This window comes from Aythya fuligula, chromosome 3, assembly GCF_009819795.1.
Source record: "Aythya fuligula isolate bAytFul2 chromosome 3, bAytFul2.pri, whole genome shotgun sequence".
Taxonomy (NCBI): domain Eukaryota; kingdom Metazoa; phylum Chordata; class Aves; order Anseriformes; family Anatidae; genus Aythya; species Aythya fuligula.
Genome location: NC_045561.1, coordinates 21043269 through 21059908, shown reverse-complemented (window position 1 = coordinate 21059908; position 16640 = coordinate 21043269). Strand labels below are relative to the sequence as shown.

The following is a 16640-nucleotide window of genomic DNA, read 5'->3' as shown; positions in this document are numbered from 1 at the left end:
TTCAGTCCTGGATCAAATCTGAAGACAGAGTAACTTGGAACTCCAGAATTAATCTGGTTTTGATGTGCTAAGAGTAATGTGAAAGTTTTGAAGAGATTAATTTGGGGTCCAGTATGACAGTTCTTTGTTGTCTGTTTTGAAAGATGATGTTGGAGCACAGGCACGTATCTGAGGTTTGTTCATCAACTGTGATCTGTAATTATGTTTCCATTATTTTTTAAGGCAACAGAAAAGAAAGCTGATGTTGGGAAGTTTGTTGAACTTCCTGGTGCAGAGATGGGAAAGGTCATCGTAAGGTTTCCTCCTGAAGCAAGCGGGTAAGAGGCATAAATACTCGGAGAAGGGAAAGGTGTATAGGATAGCATCCCTTTAGGAAGCTTTAGACTAAATGTGTAACAGAGGCCTTTGGCCTGGGCATCCAGATTATATGTAGTCCAAGATACAAACAAACCCATGAAGACCAAACAGTGGAGATGTGATGAGCCTCACAGCCAGCCTCTTTGATCTGTTGATCTCATCTATTATATCATCTTAATTGCTGATATCGTTAATGCAGGGGTAGCCAGAAATGACTTAGGAGTATAGTCAGCAGAGATATTATTTACCAAATGTGTCACGTACATAGAACTTTACTCTTATCTATAGATACATAGGAAAGACAATTTAAAAATGCGCAGCCAATTTCATAAACAAAATTTTTGTCAAGCTTTTAATTTTCTGCTTCTTCTAAGAAGTGACTGAGAAGCTGTGAAATTCCTATTACACTTCTTCAGTAAACTGTCTGCTCAGTATCATGTGACTTCTGTGCTTGTGGATCTTACTCTTTTAGTCCAGTATAAACTGTCACTCTATCGTGAGTTATACATGTATATGTGTATAACATAGATGGTTCTCACATTACTTCAGTAGCACTTAATGTTTTAATTCTGGTGTTTTAGTTAAAACTGTTCTTTAGGGGCTTGTATATTTTAAATTTTTGGGAGAGACTTTTTTTATATTTGGTTTAAGTTATCAGTAGCTTACACACAAAAATGGTGGTTTAATTGTATTTTAGAAAATTCCAGTCTTCTGAATGCAATAGGTTCAGATTATCTTGTGGCTACTAAGTATCATCAATAGTCAATTTAAGTTAGTCTGTAAAATTGGAGATAATTCAAGTCCTAATTTTATATTCACGATGACCCTGAAATTTACTGATTTAGATACTTTAAACAGTTAACTAGTAAATTTATGGTAGAAAAAGCATAATCTATTTCCATAAATGTACCGTGTTTTAAAAAATATTCTTTTTTGTTTAACTTATGTATTGCTTTCCATTCATCCTTCTTCCCATACAAAAACAAAAAGTCTAACCAAAATAGTGCTAGTGTGTTTATTTATTTTTCTTTATTTTCAGATATCTGCATATCGGTCATGCCAAAGCTGCCCTGCTAAATCAGCACTACCAAGTTAACTTCAAAGGAAAACTTATTATGAGGTTTGATGACACGAATCCAGAAAAAGAGAAGGAAGACTTTGAAAAGGTATGATAAGAGAACAGGAAAATACATTCACTGTATTAAGCAAATTCAAAGGTAAATGATATACAGATCTGTTGCTGCACATTTTTTTTTTTTGCACTAGATTTTTAGGGCAAAGGTATTACATTTAAGTCTCATGCTTGCAAGAAATTTACATCATCTTTACCTTAAAAACTTTATATTTATTATTATACCTTTTATTGGTAGCTTATTTCTTCCCTTTCTCCAATGTGTATTTTACAGTATGTAGATACGCAACTCCTGTAATACTCGTGTCTTCATTATAAATATCACTTAAAGAAACTACTTCTTACAGATTGAATTTTCATCTCCTTTTCTTGTCCTACCTCTTTCTTGAAGTTATCTGTCTGATCTCATATAATCATAGGCTGTGAATCAGTAAGTGCTTGCCTCTTGGTCCTTTCATACATGTCATATTATTTTTATGCATTAGCATTCTAGCACTATCGAGCATTAAAAGACCTCATCTGGCATGAAGAGGATAGAGGTTTAAGAAAATTAACTTTCTAGAATATTACAGTATACAATTTCACACTTTGCAGGTTATTCTTGAAGATGTTGCTATGCTGCATATCAAACCAGATCAATTTACATATACCTCAGATCACTTTGAAACAATAATGAAATATGCTGAGCAGCTTATTCAAGAAGGGAAGGCATATGTAGATGATACTCCTGCTGAACAAATGAAAGCAGAGCGTGAGCAAAGAACGGAATCTAAGCACAGAAATAACTGTAAGCAGTTTTAAGCTTCCTTTTTGCTTTTGTATCTTTTTAATTTGGCATCAAAACTTGATTTTTATGAAAAGTTGAATGAGTTAACTAATTGCGTAACTGTAAGGTTCTTCTAGAAACCTGGAAATTATAGAAAGGCTTGGGTTGGAAGGGACCTTAAAGATCATCTAGTTCCAACCCTCTGCCATGGGCAGGTATGCCACCTACTAGATCAGGTTGCCCAAGTCCTCATCCAACCTGTTGCGGTGTCTCGCCACTCTCAAAATAAAGGATTTCCTCCTTTTATCCAATCAAAACCTACATTTTTTGTAATTTAAAGCCATTGCCCCTTACTTATCCTGTCAGTATACTTCCTGATAAGGAGTCTCTCCCCATCTTTGTTATAGGCTCCCTTTAATTATTAAAAAAAAAACACTTACAAAGGTCTCCGTTTTCTTCTCTAAGCTAAACAATGCCAGCTCCCTCAGCCTGCCTTCATATGGCTAGTGCTCCAGCCCCCTGATCTTTTTTGTGGCTCTCCTCTGGACCTGCGCTAGCTTGTGCTGGGTGCCCTGGAGCTGAACACAGTACTCCGGGTCAGGTTTCACAAGAGCAGAGTAGAGGTGGAGAATCACCTCCTGCTACCTACTGGTCACACCAATAGGCCGGGATGAAGGTTGTCTTTCTGGGCTGCAAGTGTACATTGCTAACCCACATTGAAATTTTCATCCAACAGTACCCCCAAATGTTTACTGCTATAGGGCTGAAGTAACTATACCTTTAGACAGATGCAGTAAATCTGAGTACGTGTGAATTCATCACCATTCATTACCACTTAAAAAAAAAAAAATTCAAAATGTAAAATGTGTCTAAGGGAGGTGGTAGCTTTGTCTTTTGTTACTGCAGTAATAAAATGTGTTTCTGTATGAACTTCAGAATAACTTAGAAAATAATTTATTGATTTTAGGTGTTAATAAGAATCTACAAATGTGGGAAGAAATGAAAAAGGGAACAGAATATGGACAAACTTGTTGTCTACGAGCAAAAATAGATATGAATAGTAACAATGGATGTATGAGGGATCCAACTCTTTATCGTTGTAAAAACCAACCTCACCCACGTACTGGTAGTACCTACAAGTATGTTCAATTTCTTCTTGTGTGGCATGTAATTTTTACTTTTTTCAGGGTATTTACCATTCCATAGTAAACTTAATAATTGGAATCTGCTAGCATTTTTCGATCAGAATATGTAATGAGTCTCTTGACTTTCTGAAACTTGTTTGTTTGAAAACAGTAGTAGTATAGGATTTTTTTAGTCTTGAATATTAATGCTATGATAATTTAATTTCCTGATGGCTTTCTTTGTTTTAAAAATGTGTTGCTCTGTTTTTTTGTGGGTTATCTATTTTTGTACATGCTCTCCTAAAGAAGATATTATAAAGAATAAAAAAGATTTGTAGAGATATATCTGAAGATATTTAGGATCATATGCTAAATATTTCTAATATCTAAATATAAACGATGCTTATTTTAAACGTTTAAATATGAGGAAAGTGTTTTGTTCTTCTGCCTTGCAAATCGAAGGTCTTTATTTTCAAGGGTTTATCCTACATACGACTTTGCCTGCCCCATTGTTGACTCTATTGAAGGTGTCACACATGCACTTAGAACAACTGAATACCATGACAGAGATGAACAATTCTACTGGATCATCGAGGCACTGGGCATAAGGAAGCCATATATATGGGAGTACAGCAGGCTAAACCTCAACAACACTGTGTTATCCAAGAGAAAGCTTACATGGTTTGTCAATGAAGGGCTCGTGGATGGATGGTATGTTACTCGTTTGTAGTTCAGCTTTGTTGTTGAAGATACTTGTGACTGATGCATGCATGTTTGGGACAGTGCTTAAGTATCAAAGCAGCATGAATAAATATTTAAACAGAATTCGTGAACAGATTGATTACAATGGCTTCTGAATGCACAATGTGACTGTTTACTACGCTACAGTAACTGTGTATATGCATTTTCGTATCCTAAAATAAATATAAGGTAGCTTATTTTGGCGCTGTAGCTCTGGCAACTTACACATTTTCCACACTGAGTCATCAGATACATTCCTGAGCTATGCCAGAAATTTTCCTCCCTTCTGTTCCCTGCTTCTTCCTCTTACATTCTTTTTTGATTGTTAACTGGATTTCTGCAGAAGATAGAGGCTTCTAGGTGGCCTGGTACCTTATGTATTTTCCTAGAAAGGATGAGCAGTGAGTTTATGCTTCTGCAGTTAGGTCAAAGTGTAGAGAGACTCCTCCTTGGTTCTTCCCCACAGTGACCTGGCTGTGGGAACACACAGTAGATGAGAATTTGCACCAGACATTTTCTATGGATAAGAGCTTAGTCTTTTCAGTTAGGTCTTCTCATCTAATTCACACAAGCACAGTGCATTGAAGCTGTGCTTTTCACTTGCAGCAGTATTACTAAAGTTTTTGAATGATCTAACTAATAGGTAGAATTTAACACGTGATACTGATAAAAACTTTTTTTCTGCTAGGGATGACCCAAGATTTCCCACTGTGCGTGGTGTCCTGAGAAGAGGCATGACAGTTGAAGGTCTAAAACAGTTTATTGCTGCTCAGGTGGGTATTTCCTTCTTTTCTGATTATTTGAGTTTCACTTGGTAAGGACAAGTTTTCATGAAGTTTCAGTTAAAATACTTGTGTGACTGTTAGATTTCTTCTGAAGGCTTGCTGCTTTCACGTGTACTGCTTTAAAACATAGGAGCAAGTCCTTGCAAAATGCTGTAGCAGGTTTTGTGTTTAAAAAATTACTTGTTTTGCAAGCTTGAGGTGCCAATCTGAACTGTTTTGATGAATGCAAATAGTAGAGGGTTCTTAGTCTGTAAAGGACTGTGTATTCATGGATGTTTTTTGTTTTCCAGGGCTCCTCTCGATCTGTTGTGAATATGGAGTGGGATAAAATCTGGTCCTTTAACAAAAAGGTATGTGTTTACTTGAATTTGAAACTACTTGTGATATCCTCTGTCTGGAATATGTAGAAAATCTAGCATTCATTGGAGTGCTTATCAACACAAGTAGCAGTTGCAATATGTTGCATCATTTGGCACACTTTCAGGAAAATGGAATGTCCCCCTTGCCTCCCCTTTCTAACCTGAATTAGCACTAATCCTGTCGATTATCCTAAACCAATACTTACTTGCCTTAATTATTAGTATGGGAAAATATAATGATATATGTAAAGCTGATATGAAAACTGCATTTCATTTTTCTGCTTTCAAGCTGCGAGCTATCTGTAAGAAGGTATTACTCAATGCTTTTTACCTTAGCATATAGCTTACAGTGCTGTAAGCATACATAGCATAAGCAATCATTTTTGCAGCTTCATAGCACAGTCACATTTGCGTATATAACAGGAGCTCTACAAACCCACTGAAAATGCATTATTCCTAGCTTTAAAATGCTGCCCGTTTCTGGTTTGGCTTATCCGTAAAAGTAAACATATGTATTGCTCAATTTGATTCATGTTAGCCACTCTTCCTTTCAGTGGCAAAAGTCTAAGATGCTGGGTATACTGCCTGTGTAGATAAAGCCAGCACTGCTGATGTTTCTAACTGAATGTCAAATAAGGAATACTGCATCTTGACATGGTTAGTTGCTTTTTGGCAGCGGATGCTTGGACACTATAATAAGGCGAATTATTAGAATGCTGATTGCATATTTTGTGTGATTGTGGAAACACCTGTTATTTTGCATTGGGATTCCTGCTCGTTTTTGCTTAGGTAGTACCCAGATCTGTTCATTTAAGTAGCTTTTGCTTGTCTGGCATGCGTCTTGTATTCATTCATGTATTTTGCATTTGGTCTTCTATATACACAAAGGTTTATGAATTGGTTCTTTCTGTTGCTGCATACACATGACGAAGAATTGAATTTGAGAGGGAAATCCACGATGGACTGCCAGGGCTCATTTTTCGAATCACCTTTTAAACTGACTTTCTTAGATCTCCAACTCCTTAGACAGCACCACATTTATTAGTCAGTTTCATTCACATCTGTCTGTGCAGATTGCTTTTGTTCGTACTGTGGTTTGCAAGCTATTGTTTGCACACAGGTAGTTATGAGCTCAAAGACTTGATTAGTGTGAGAACTTGATTAGTGTGAGAACTTATTTTACTTGTTAATCAGTACAAAATTTACATTTACAAAATTTTTAATATTTGCAGTCTGAGGCAGGATTGTTGGTTATGAGTAAAATAAAAGAGCCTAGTAAGAACATGGTAAAATTCAGTCGTTTAGTTATGAAAATTACGATATTAAATCACAAAATACATATACTTGGAAATGCATACGAAAGTCCTTTTTAAAAATGTCTCTAACATCTTGGAGTATGGCTTCAGCTTACTTGCTTATATCAAGTAATTAGATGCTAAATATTTTTTCCTACATTTTCTGCATAGTTTTTCACTTGTGCAGGAATAAACTGGTGGGAGGGAAGTCACTATATTAATAAAAGCAGATGTTTTCTTTTGTGTTAGCTTCCAGTTAAACTGGTAGATCTCTTTTTTGGTCCTAGAGAACAATTTCTCTCAGATTACATTTTTAAGTTCCTAGGAAAAGTTAGTCAGACCAGTATTTCAGGTATGAGAAACACCGTGGAAAACTGCTTGGGCCGACTTTGAGAATGGACAATAAAAATATAGGGAGAAGGTTTGGTGGTATCTTTTTCTTGCCAGGCTCAAGTTGTAGAAATCCTGACAAAGCCAATATTATGATGTTGCCTTATTATAGTATCTGATGCTGCTGTATTAAAATTTTACTCTTAATTGGTGCTTCTTCTATAGCTAAGTCTGTCCCTGATTCCTGGAGTACTCACTTGGAAAATTAGTATGGGATCAGGTTTTGTGCTGCTGGACAAAAGAGAAAACTGCACCAAACTGCATTGCTTTAAATTCAGCTACCTAGAAAGAAAGTGGTCCAGATTTAATACCGGTAAAACTATCAAAGTACTTCTTACTATCTTCCTGATGAGGTAACAGCTCATAAATTTGCTTACTTCTGATGGCAGTATCCAGTGCACAGTTTTTACTCAAAGTAAAAACTAAAGAAGGGAAACTCTTTTTATTATCACTGTTCTCTCACTTTTTATCTTTTATAAATTTGGATCAAAGTAACATTAGGGCATACATTAAAAAAATGCAGTAACATAAAGAATACCAATTAATATTCCTTTTTTATTGTTTTATACAACATCTTATTTCTCTATCAATGGCATATATTCATGATCCCCCTCATTTGTTTTCTGTAGGTTATAGACCCAGTAGCTCCTCGGTACACTGCTTTACTGAAAGATGCAGTGGTCCCAGTAAATGTTCCTGAAGCTCAAGAGGAGATGAAAGAAGTGGCTAAACATCCAAAGGTTCTCGCTTTGCTCTTAATATTCTTGTATTGCAGATCAGTAAGGTTGGAAGTACATTGGCTTAGAGCAGTCAGCGAGGAGAGTCCCTCATTTTAACTTATTTGGACCATGGGAGATAAAACCAAGGTGTGCTTTTTTCATAAAATTGTCAGAAAGTCAGCAATTACTGAATGTGTTTGTTCATTTAAGAGAATGATGTAGGAAACTGCAGTGTATATATTTACAAAAGCATATAGATGAAGTCATGACAAAAGGGAGTTTTGAGAAGAGGCGAGATATTACAAACGCGGAGTGAGGCTAAGACCTTTTTTATTATTGTTTAATATAAACTTTGACAGAGAAGTTTAAATATAAAGTTTAATTCAAGCTTTATTGTTACAATACAGTAGGTAATGCTTATCCATGAGTGAAGAATGTGAGATGAGAAGGATGAAGGGGAAGATTTCTTTTAAATACTATGTAAAATTAGACTTAAGTAGAAAAGTGAAATATTAAACTGTTAATCCTACCATTATCTGGATTTTTTGGATGTGGCTTTTAAATTCAGATAGCAAATAGTTATTAGCAAGAGTTCGGTTCTTACTGATTTGAAACTCTTAGTAATCAATTCAGAGTAATATTCCTCAAGAAGGGGCCTCTGTTGCTGGTACAATTTTTTTTCTTTCTGCTACAGTTAGGAAAGATGCTTTACTTTGAGCATGACATCTGAAGTTATGCTTCAGCTTCTCTGAAAGCATCCCTTAGATATCAAACTTAACCAAGAAGCAAGTAAATGTTTTTCAAGTTTTTATCTTTTTTTTTTTTCTTTTTCTTCACTTTGTTGCTCTGAATACATCTGTGGCAATTTCTTTTAATGTAAAGGTCAGCCTCTGGTTTGCCCTTTTCCTTGTGGTGGATTCATGGGGAAACAGGTTTTGAGTAGATACAAGTGATAATTGTGACTCTTAGAGTCAAAAAGAAGTTTGGTAAGATACAAGCCTACATGCTAAAATATTGCTATTAAGAATGATGCCTCCAGTATGTAATGAAATGAGTACTGACCAGAAGAAACAAATTTCAAACTCATGATCAGTTGAACAATTCTGAGCTCCCATCTGTTTGCATTTAAAGAAAAATAAAATTAAATTAAAAACAAACAAACAAAATGCAAAAACAAGATGCTATAAAGCTGAGTATTTTTATTGTTCTAAGCAATACAGTAATATTACTATATTTAAGGATCTATCCAGCTGAGAGAAGATGCATATTTAATTCCATATTATTAGTAAAAAAGTGAAGCTGAGAGTTAAGAAACTTGTTTTGAAGCGAACTTGCATAACAAGATGCAAATCTGTTAAAAGCTAGTTAGTCTTTACATGTAAGATCTTGAAAATGTGTGGACTTGAAGGAAATAGGGCGTGCTGTCAGTTGTGATGGACTTATTGTTGGGGATGTAATTTTTGAATGTGCTGTCAGAGGAACATATACAGTGCTTATGAACTAGAAACTTGAGAGATAGATATAGAGGAATACTGTAACTTTCTGTTACTGTTATTTTAAGTCTTTTATATTCGTCTGTATTCTGTCATAAGGAAAGTAGTGTTTGAGCACTGCATTAAATTTAGCCAGTTTGTGTAATAGCCTCTCTTTTGAAATAATCATCATTTTTCACAGAATGCCGATGTTGGGTTGAAACCTGTGTGGTATGGCTCCAGAGTGCTGATCGAGGGTGCAGATGCAGAGACCCTGACAGAGGGAGAGGTGGTTACATTCATAAATTGGGGCAATATTATCATCACTAAATTAAACAGGTAAAAATACTGGGAGATGAAATTAACTTCTGTTTTTCAACTTTTTGTTGATGTCTGTAGTAAGTATCTTTTAACAGTTTCAGTGGGTGTCCATTTATATAGAGATATCTACTTTGAAATATATCACAAAGCTGGATGTTTGGCATAGAGCATACTTTACTATAGATCAGGTCTGAAATCACCAGTCGGTCCTACTGCATGTCTCCCTTATTCAGTGTTCTGTGTTTGTTGGTGGTGTTCCACTGTGAAACAGCTTTGTCAGACAAAAAACAAACAAACAAAAAACAACAACAACAACAACAAAAACCCTTGGAATTTTAACAATTTTTATTCTGTAGAAATACATGCTTTTACATACTAAAAAATTAAACCGATCAAAATGTAAGTTGTAGAACTTTTGGTGAGGGAAGGAAATCATAATATTTTGGAAATAGTTATGTTGAGGCAGTGGCAGAACGGAGTGAGTTGGTACAGAGAATGTAAAGCAAATACGTAGAGATTTAGAGATTTTTCTCATGTTCCAAAGTGTCTTGTGATATTTAAAAAATCAGAAGTAAAGGGGAACTTCAACAGCAGTGACTATACTTTTCCATTTCCTACACTTCAAAATTGAACTCTGAACAATTTTTTTTCAGTGGATCTGTTGATGTACTCTAGTATCAAATGAGAACAAATCATTTAGGTTTTGCTCTTATCCTTTCTGTTTTCCTGTAGAAATTCAAGTGGAAAAATTCTGTCCATTGATACCAAGTTAAACTTAGAGAATAAGGACTTCAAAAAAACTACTAAGATCACTTGGTTAGCAGACACTCCACGTGCACCGCTCATCCCAACTGTCTGTGTTAATTATGAACATCTAATCACTAAGCCAGTTCTAGGTAAAGATGAGGATTTCAAGCAATATATCAACCAAAATAGCAAGGTAAGATGTTTTTCCCCTTTATATTTTACAAAGCTTTATTTTTTTTTTGCCATTGCTATTTCTTGTTACTGGTTTTTGACAGTTTTTAAAACTTTGACAAACTTAATTTGTCAAACAAGCAAAGGGTGTGTATCTTGTTTGTATGTTTTCCATTCAGCTTCTCATAATAACATTAATTGAAATGTAGTAATATGACTTTAATTGTGATTTTGTATACTCATGCATTACCTGGCTCTTACATGTGGGACCAATAGTTTAATTTTTTTTGGTCATGTTGCATTCTTATAATATGGCATCTTCTTGCGAGTACTTGTTCCGCTGCCTCTGCAATCAACTGACATTTCAACACTTAGAAAAATTAGCACTATCCTTCAACAGCTCTACCATTTTTCTTACTGTTTCTTGTGCCCTGTTAGGTTTGGACTGATTTATTTTAACTCTTACAGCAAGAAGAACTGATGTTAGGCGATCCTTGCCTTAGGGATTTAAAAAAAGGGGACATAATACAACTTCAGAGAAGAGGATTCTTTATTTGTGATCAACCATATGAGCCAGTGAGGTAAGCTACTTAAGAACAGGCCAAGCAGACATCACAGAATTTGCTTTAATTTGCTGTGTTTTAAGATGTTCACACATCATGTCAACAGTAATGTTGCCAATATTTCGCCAATGCTGCAGATATCTTCCTCTTTACCACTTTTCTGTGGGTTATTTTTGTGGACTATCATGTTTTTTGTCTATGTTTCTGTGTCTTCAACTGTCTAAGGCAAGCGTGTGGCACTTTCTGGTGCACCTCAACTAGCTTGGATTTGGTAGAGATCAGGTTTCCTTGTTCTGATTCTAAGAATATAAATTAAGAAACAATGTTACAGATTAAAACAGTCATTTGCCCAATTAGTGTGCACAAATATTCTTTGTAATAGTTCTTTACAGAATTATCAAACATCTAAAATTACACTGCTGTTCAGCATAGCATTATTATATAAAGAGAACTTGCTGTTCGTAACAGGGATCAATACGGATCCCCAGCTACGTAAATTTGAATGGCTACAACTGTATACAAAGGCAAATACGGAGTTGTGAAAGAGAGACTTGAAGAGCAGAACATTTGTTGCAATAAATGTTTTGTGTGTTATCTTGTATTTCTTGTTGTTTTTTATAAATCTTCCTATAGTCCTTACAGCTGTAAAGAAGCCCCATGCATTTTGATTTACATTCCTGATGGACATACTAAGGAAATGCCAACATCTGGGTCAAAAGAGAAGGCCAAGGCTGAAAGTGCGAAGAAAGAGGTAAATTTGTGTTTTTAAAAAGTGCTGTAAAATGTATTACTGTACAAGGTGGTCATGCTGAATATTTGGCTTTTTTTTTTCTTTTTTTAAAGGCTAGTTCAGCAGTAAAAGGAAAGTCTGCTCCACTTGGTGGTGGTACCTCTACTCCAACTTGTACAGCATCTGAAGACCATCTGGTTATTTACAACAGGGTGTCTGCACAGGGTGATGTAGTTCGTGACTTGAAAGCTAAGAAGGCAGCAAAGGAAGATATTGATAAAGCTGTGAAACAGTTGCTGGCCTTGAAAGCAGAATATAAAGAGAAGACAGGCCAGGAGTACAAGCCTGGAAGTCCTCCAATGTCTGTGAATGAACAGTGTGTGTCTTCAAAGCTTCAGACCTCTGGTACCCTGGACAGTAAAGCTCTGTATGATAAAGTAGCAGAGCAAGGAGAAGTTGTCCGAAAACTGAAAGCTGAGAAGGCACCTAAGGTGGCTGATTAAATTATTATTTTGTTTGGGTTTTGGGGGTTTGTGTAGCCCATTGTCCCCTGCCTTTGGAGGTGAATGGGTTGATCACACTGATCATAATTTGCACTGAGCTGTGTTCTATCAAGACTTGTGTTTTCCAATATTAATCTTTTAGCTAGAAATATGACAAAATGCTAGGAATTTGCTTGCATTTTTATGGATATTAACAAACATTTCTTAGTTCTGAAGCATTTATGCCAATGCATGAGTTGATTATCTGAATTTGGTCCTTGGGGTAAAAATGTCCTGCAGTTTTTTTATTTATTAATTTTATTAAATATAGTCAAATTATGTGACTTCATAGGATTGATTTGTTGATATTTAAATATTATTTTAAAAAAGAAAAGTAAAGATCCAAATACAACAGATATCTTCAAGGCATCTTTTTGGCTGGATCTGAGCATAAGAAACATAGCTACTAGTAGCTGTGTTCATTCTTTCTAATGCAAAGCAAAAAAAAGAGAGGAAGTAATATACTTTGTGCCTGGTGGATAAATACTGTTCATAATAGTGTCTTGGTGGCACCATAAAATCTAAATCAATGGGAAGATCTAAACTTTGTTGTTATGATTTTATTCAGGATAGATAAAGAGGTTTCCTTAACTTCAGATACTTTGTTGCATTAGGAGAATAATAGATGAAACAACTACTACATACTTAAGAAAACAGAATAGGTGTACATAATCTGCAGGTCTTTTCATAAAAGCATTTAACGTGTACTTCAGAGTCTCATGTCTCTACATCTTTGTTTCTCCCTCTTTCTACCCTTTTCTTTCTTTCAGGATCAGATAGGTGCTGCCGTGGACGTCCTTTTATCCCTTAAGGCAGAATATAAACAACAGACAGGCCAGGAGTACAAACCTGGAAGCCCACCTGTGGTCTTTGTCCCTGCTCAGTCTTCTCCTGTTTCTACTCTTCCACCCCCATGTCCAGTAGACAGCAGATCTCTGTACAGCAAAGTAGCTGAACAAGGCGAAGTGGTCCGCAAACTTAAATCAGAGAAAGCTTCAAAGGTGTAATAGCAGTGAATACTTCTGAGTGGAACAGTATTTTCAGTTTAGATTAAAACCTAATCACAGGCTTTGTGAAACTTGGGGAACAAAATCTAAGCAAATACTTTAAAATTCCATAAAATGCTTTCGTGAATTCTCTTAAGCTGATATGGTTGACTTCACAAGTTCTGCGGTAGTGCATGGCGAGCCTGAAAAAAAAAAAAAAAACAAAATATTTTTTTGTTTTTGTTTTTTAATGGTACAAGCTAAGTGAAGGAGAATATAGGCCGTAACTTCAGAAAAAGGTCTGTAGGTTGAAGGCTAGAATGGCAATTATGAATCTGGTGGTAATTTGATAGTGTCAAGGGAACCCATTCTTCGTTCAGCATGAGAACTTGCTCCCATTCTCCTGTGCACAGAGCTATGCACTGCTCTAACTGCATGGAACTAAGCTACTTAAATGGGGAGCTTTCTTGGCACTGAAATCAGCCCTCACATATACACTGCCTGTTTAAATCCTACATGACTCAGCTCATAGGTATTCTGGCTAAAAAGTTTTAGTGCAGATCTTGGTAATGACAACTGCTACTAACATGTTACCTCTAGAAGCTGTATTACAACAGCTACCTTAGTGCCCACTCTAGTAAAGGTTATGTTATGTTAGCTATTGTGTTGTATCTATGTTGTTTCTGTCTTTATCTGCAACTGCTTTTTTTCCTTTCTTGCTTCAGGAACAAGTAGATGAGGCTGTGAAAGTTCTTCTCAATTTAAAAGCAGAATATAAACAAAAGACAGGTCAAGAGTACAAGCCTGGAAATCCACCTACAGCTTCTCCTTGTGTGTCTTCTGCTACACTTCCATCTTCTGTATGCTGCAGTAACTTGGGATCCTGTAGTTTAGTGGATGGCAAAGCACTTTATGATAATGTAGCTGAACAAGGTGAAGTGGTACGCAGACTGAAAGCAGAGAAAGCTTCCAAGGTATAACAGTAAATAGAGAGTAATCAGTTGCAATTCTTACCACATTTTGCCGCTGGGGGGAAATATTTCACCAAGTAATGATCAAATGGTGTAATAAACTCCCTTATATCCTGGTCAGAGCTTAGCTATCAAACTTGCATGGTCTGGTAATGTCACACAAGTTCACTCTGATACTGAATACTTTCTCAACTTCAAGACTTCATTCTAAACTTCATTCTAAATTTTACTGATATAAAAAGTCAAACTTGTCTATTCATCTAGATGTCAGAGATAAGCATGACAGATGTCAATCCTGCAGAAAATTTTAATATACTTCTTGCTGTGTTTGTAACAAATGAAGATAAAAGTATCTAGCGTGCTGCAACGATAGCAAGATTTATCAAAACTTAGCACATTCTGTGAGAGCTGTGGAAAGGAGCAGGAGACAAACCTATGTGTTTTCAGGAGCTGCTGCTGTTTTCCTCTCTCTATTTCTATGCTGTAGAATCCTTTTATCTTGCGGATTTTTTTAAAGTCATTTTCTAAAACATTGTGTTGTGTTTTTCAGTGTAGATTCTGCTGCAATTATTGATTGTAGCTGGCCTGGTGGGGTAGGGGAAGCATTCTCATACAACGTGATAGTGCTTAAAAACACTTCTGCTGCTTAGGGGCAATGTTGTGCTATTACTTGAGTCTTTCCTTAACTATGAAGCCCTCTGTTGATTGCTAGATGGAAATTTTATTTTCTTAGCTTAAAAATCAATGCTTCTTGTCGGTTCAGTCTTTAGTTCTCACTAGTACATCTTGCTATTTATCCTCCCTATAGGATGAAATAGATGAAGCAGTAAAACTCCTTCTTTCTCTAAAAGCTGACTATAAGGAAAAGACTGGACAGGACTACAAGCCCGGACATCCGCCAGCAGCTCAAGGTGCTTTGCCCCAAGCATCAAATACAGCACAGAGTGGTCCTGACACACCTGAAGCTAAAGCTCTATTTAACAAAGTAGCTCTTCAAGGAGATGAAGTTAGGAAATTGAAAGCAGAAAAAGCAGAAAAGGTATAAAAATAAAATACTGTAATATTAAATTTTATATGGGTATTTAAATTTGAAAATCTATTTCAAATCAGTGTGATTATAGGAATTAGAAATGTGCATTCAGAATAGGCAGCAATTGAATTCGAGATCTGAAATGTGCTTTTTAAATTGTTCCTGTCAGATATGGTCCTTAAAATGTTAAAACATTTAAGTATCAGCTTTTGCAGAGGCTTTCCCCCAACACTATGGATGTCCATAATGCCAAACATAGATCTGTTTCGCTTTTTTGATAAAGCGTTTACTTCTGTGGTTTCTGTATGAATTTCTTTGTTTGTCCTTCAAGGAAAAGATAGATGCAGCTGTTAAGGAACTTCTTCAGTTGAAGGCCCAGTATAAGTCTGTTGCAGGAGTTGACTATAAACCAGTTTCTGCTAGTGGTGCTGATGACAAAGACAAGAAGAAGAAAGAGAAAGAGAACAAGTCAGAAAAGCAGAGTAAGCAACAGAAGCAAAATGATGGACCGAAAAAAGAGCCTTTGCAAGGACAGAGTGGTAGTGATCTCTCCTCAAGTGGATCAGGAGAAGGTCAAGGCCCTAAGAAACAAACCAGGTAAAGATATGACCTTTAATCTATTTGCTAAGAACCAGAACTGTTTACATCTATTCAGATTTTTAGATATTTACAACTTTCTTGTTTCACTTGAAAGCATGAACAATTACAAAGTCATTATTAATTTTTATATTTGGGATCAAGCAAAAGCAAGTGACCGAAGCTTTAGTGCCTGTTGTACCTCATCCTCCTAGTGAGGAGAATTCCTGCTTAGCCTGTAGAAATCATAAGGCAATACACACAGTCTATTAGGAACTTGCTGTGTTTCATTATTTGCTTCTGCAATAATAATAAATAGCTTCTGCTATATTTTGCTCAGTATAAACCATGGGGGGGGGGATGAAGCCTTGTATTTGTTTTATTTTACCAAGGTTTCCAAAATACGTACTGTGAGTACCATGAGAAGTGTGTAAGCCCAACCCAGAGCTTGGCACCCCTATTGCACATGGAACTCTCCAGCGATGACTGCGGTGCATCCCTTCTCCTGCCCATGTGCTGAAAGTTTAGAGATCTTTTCACAACAAATATTATGCAATACTATTTGTTTCCTGTTTCAGATATATAGATTACATGTTAGAGGTGTGGTTATTTTGTATCAAAATTATTCTGGAGAAAGGTATTTTTCACCCTTAAAAAACATCTCTGCTTACAGATATACGTAAGCTTTACTTTGGTCTATTGTCATTTGAATCTGGTTAAAATTGGATGGCTTTAGCCTTCTTTAGGATCTTGGAGATTTACTAGTTATCTTTATTTTTTATTTTATTTTTTAAAGAGTCAGTTTTCTGTCTTAAAGTGTCTGATATGTTTAATTGGATAGCTCAAGTTGCATCTGTTTATTG

General features: G+C 35.9%; 1 protein-coding gene across 5 annotated transcripts in view; it reads left to right on the top strand.

The window, feature by feature from the left end:
• Positions 1 to 16640, top strand: part of EPRS1 (glutamyl-prolyl-tRNA synthetase 1) — a 37553-nt gene that overhangs the window by 9352 nt on the left and 11561 nt on the right. For 2 of the 5 annotated variants that reach the window (XM_032185205.1, XM_032185207.1), the window contains exons 6-23: positions 223 to 317; positions 1397 to 1523; positions 2084 to 2276; positions 3223 to 3394; positions 3857 to 4090; positions 4809 to 4893; positions 5196 to 5255; positions 5554 to 5574; positions 7579 to 7689; positions 9343 to 9479; positions 10194 to 10401; positions 10848 to 10960; positions 11576 to 11693; positions 11786 to 12163; positions 12985 to 13215; positions 13926 to 14174; positions 14980 to 15210; positions 15533 to 15798. In XM_032185205.1, coding sequence (XP_032041096.1) covers positions 223 to 317; positions 1397 to 1523; positions 2084 to 2276; positions 3223 to 3394; positions 3857 to 4090; positions 4809 to 4893; positions 5196 to 5255; positions 5554 to 5574; positions 7579 to 7689; positions 9343 to 9479; positions 10194 to 10401; positions 10848 to 10960; positions 11576 to 11693; positions 11786 to 12163; positions 12985 to 13215; positions 13926 to 14174; positions 14980 to 15210; positions 15533 to 15798 — 3029 coding nt within the window. The remainder of the gene's footprint in view (positions 1 to 222; positions 318 to 1396; positions 1524 to 2083; positions 2277 to 3222; positions 3395 to 3856; positions 4091 to 4808; positions 4894 to 5195; positions 5256 to 5553; positions 5575 to 7578; positions 7690 to 9342; positions 9480 to 10193; positions 10402 to 10847; positions 10961 to 11575; positions 11694 to 11785; positions 12164 to 12984; positions 13216 to 13925; positions 14175 to 14979; positions 15211 to 15532; positions 15799 to 16640) is intronic. The other 3 variants (XM_032185206.1, XM_032185208.1, XM_032185209.1) reach the window with 3 other exon arrangements.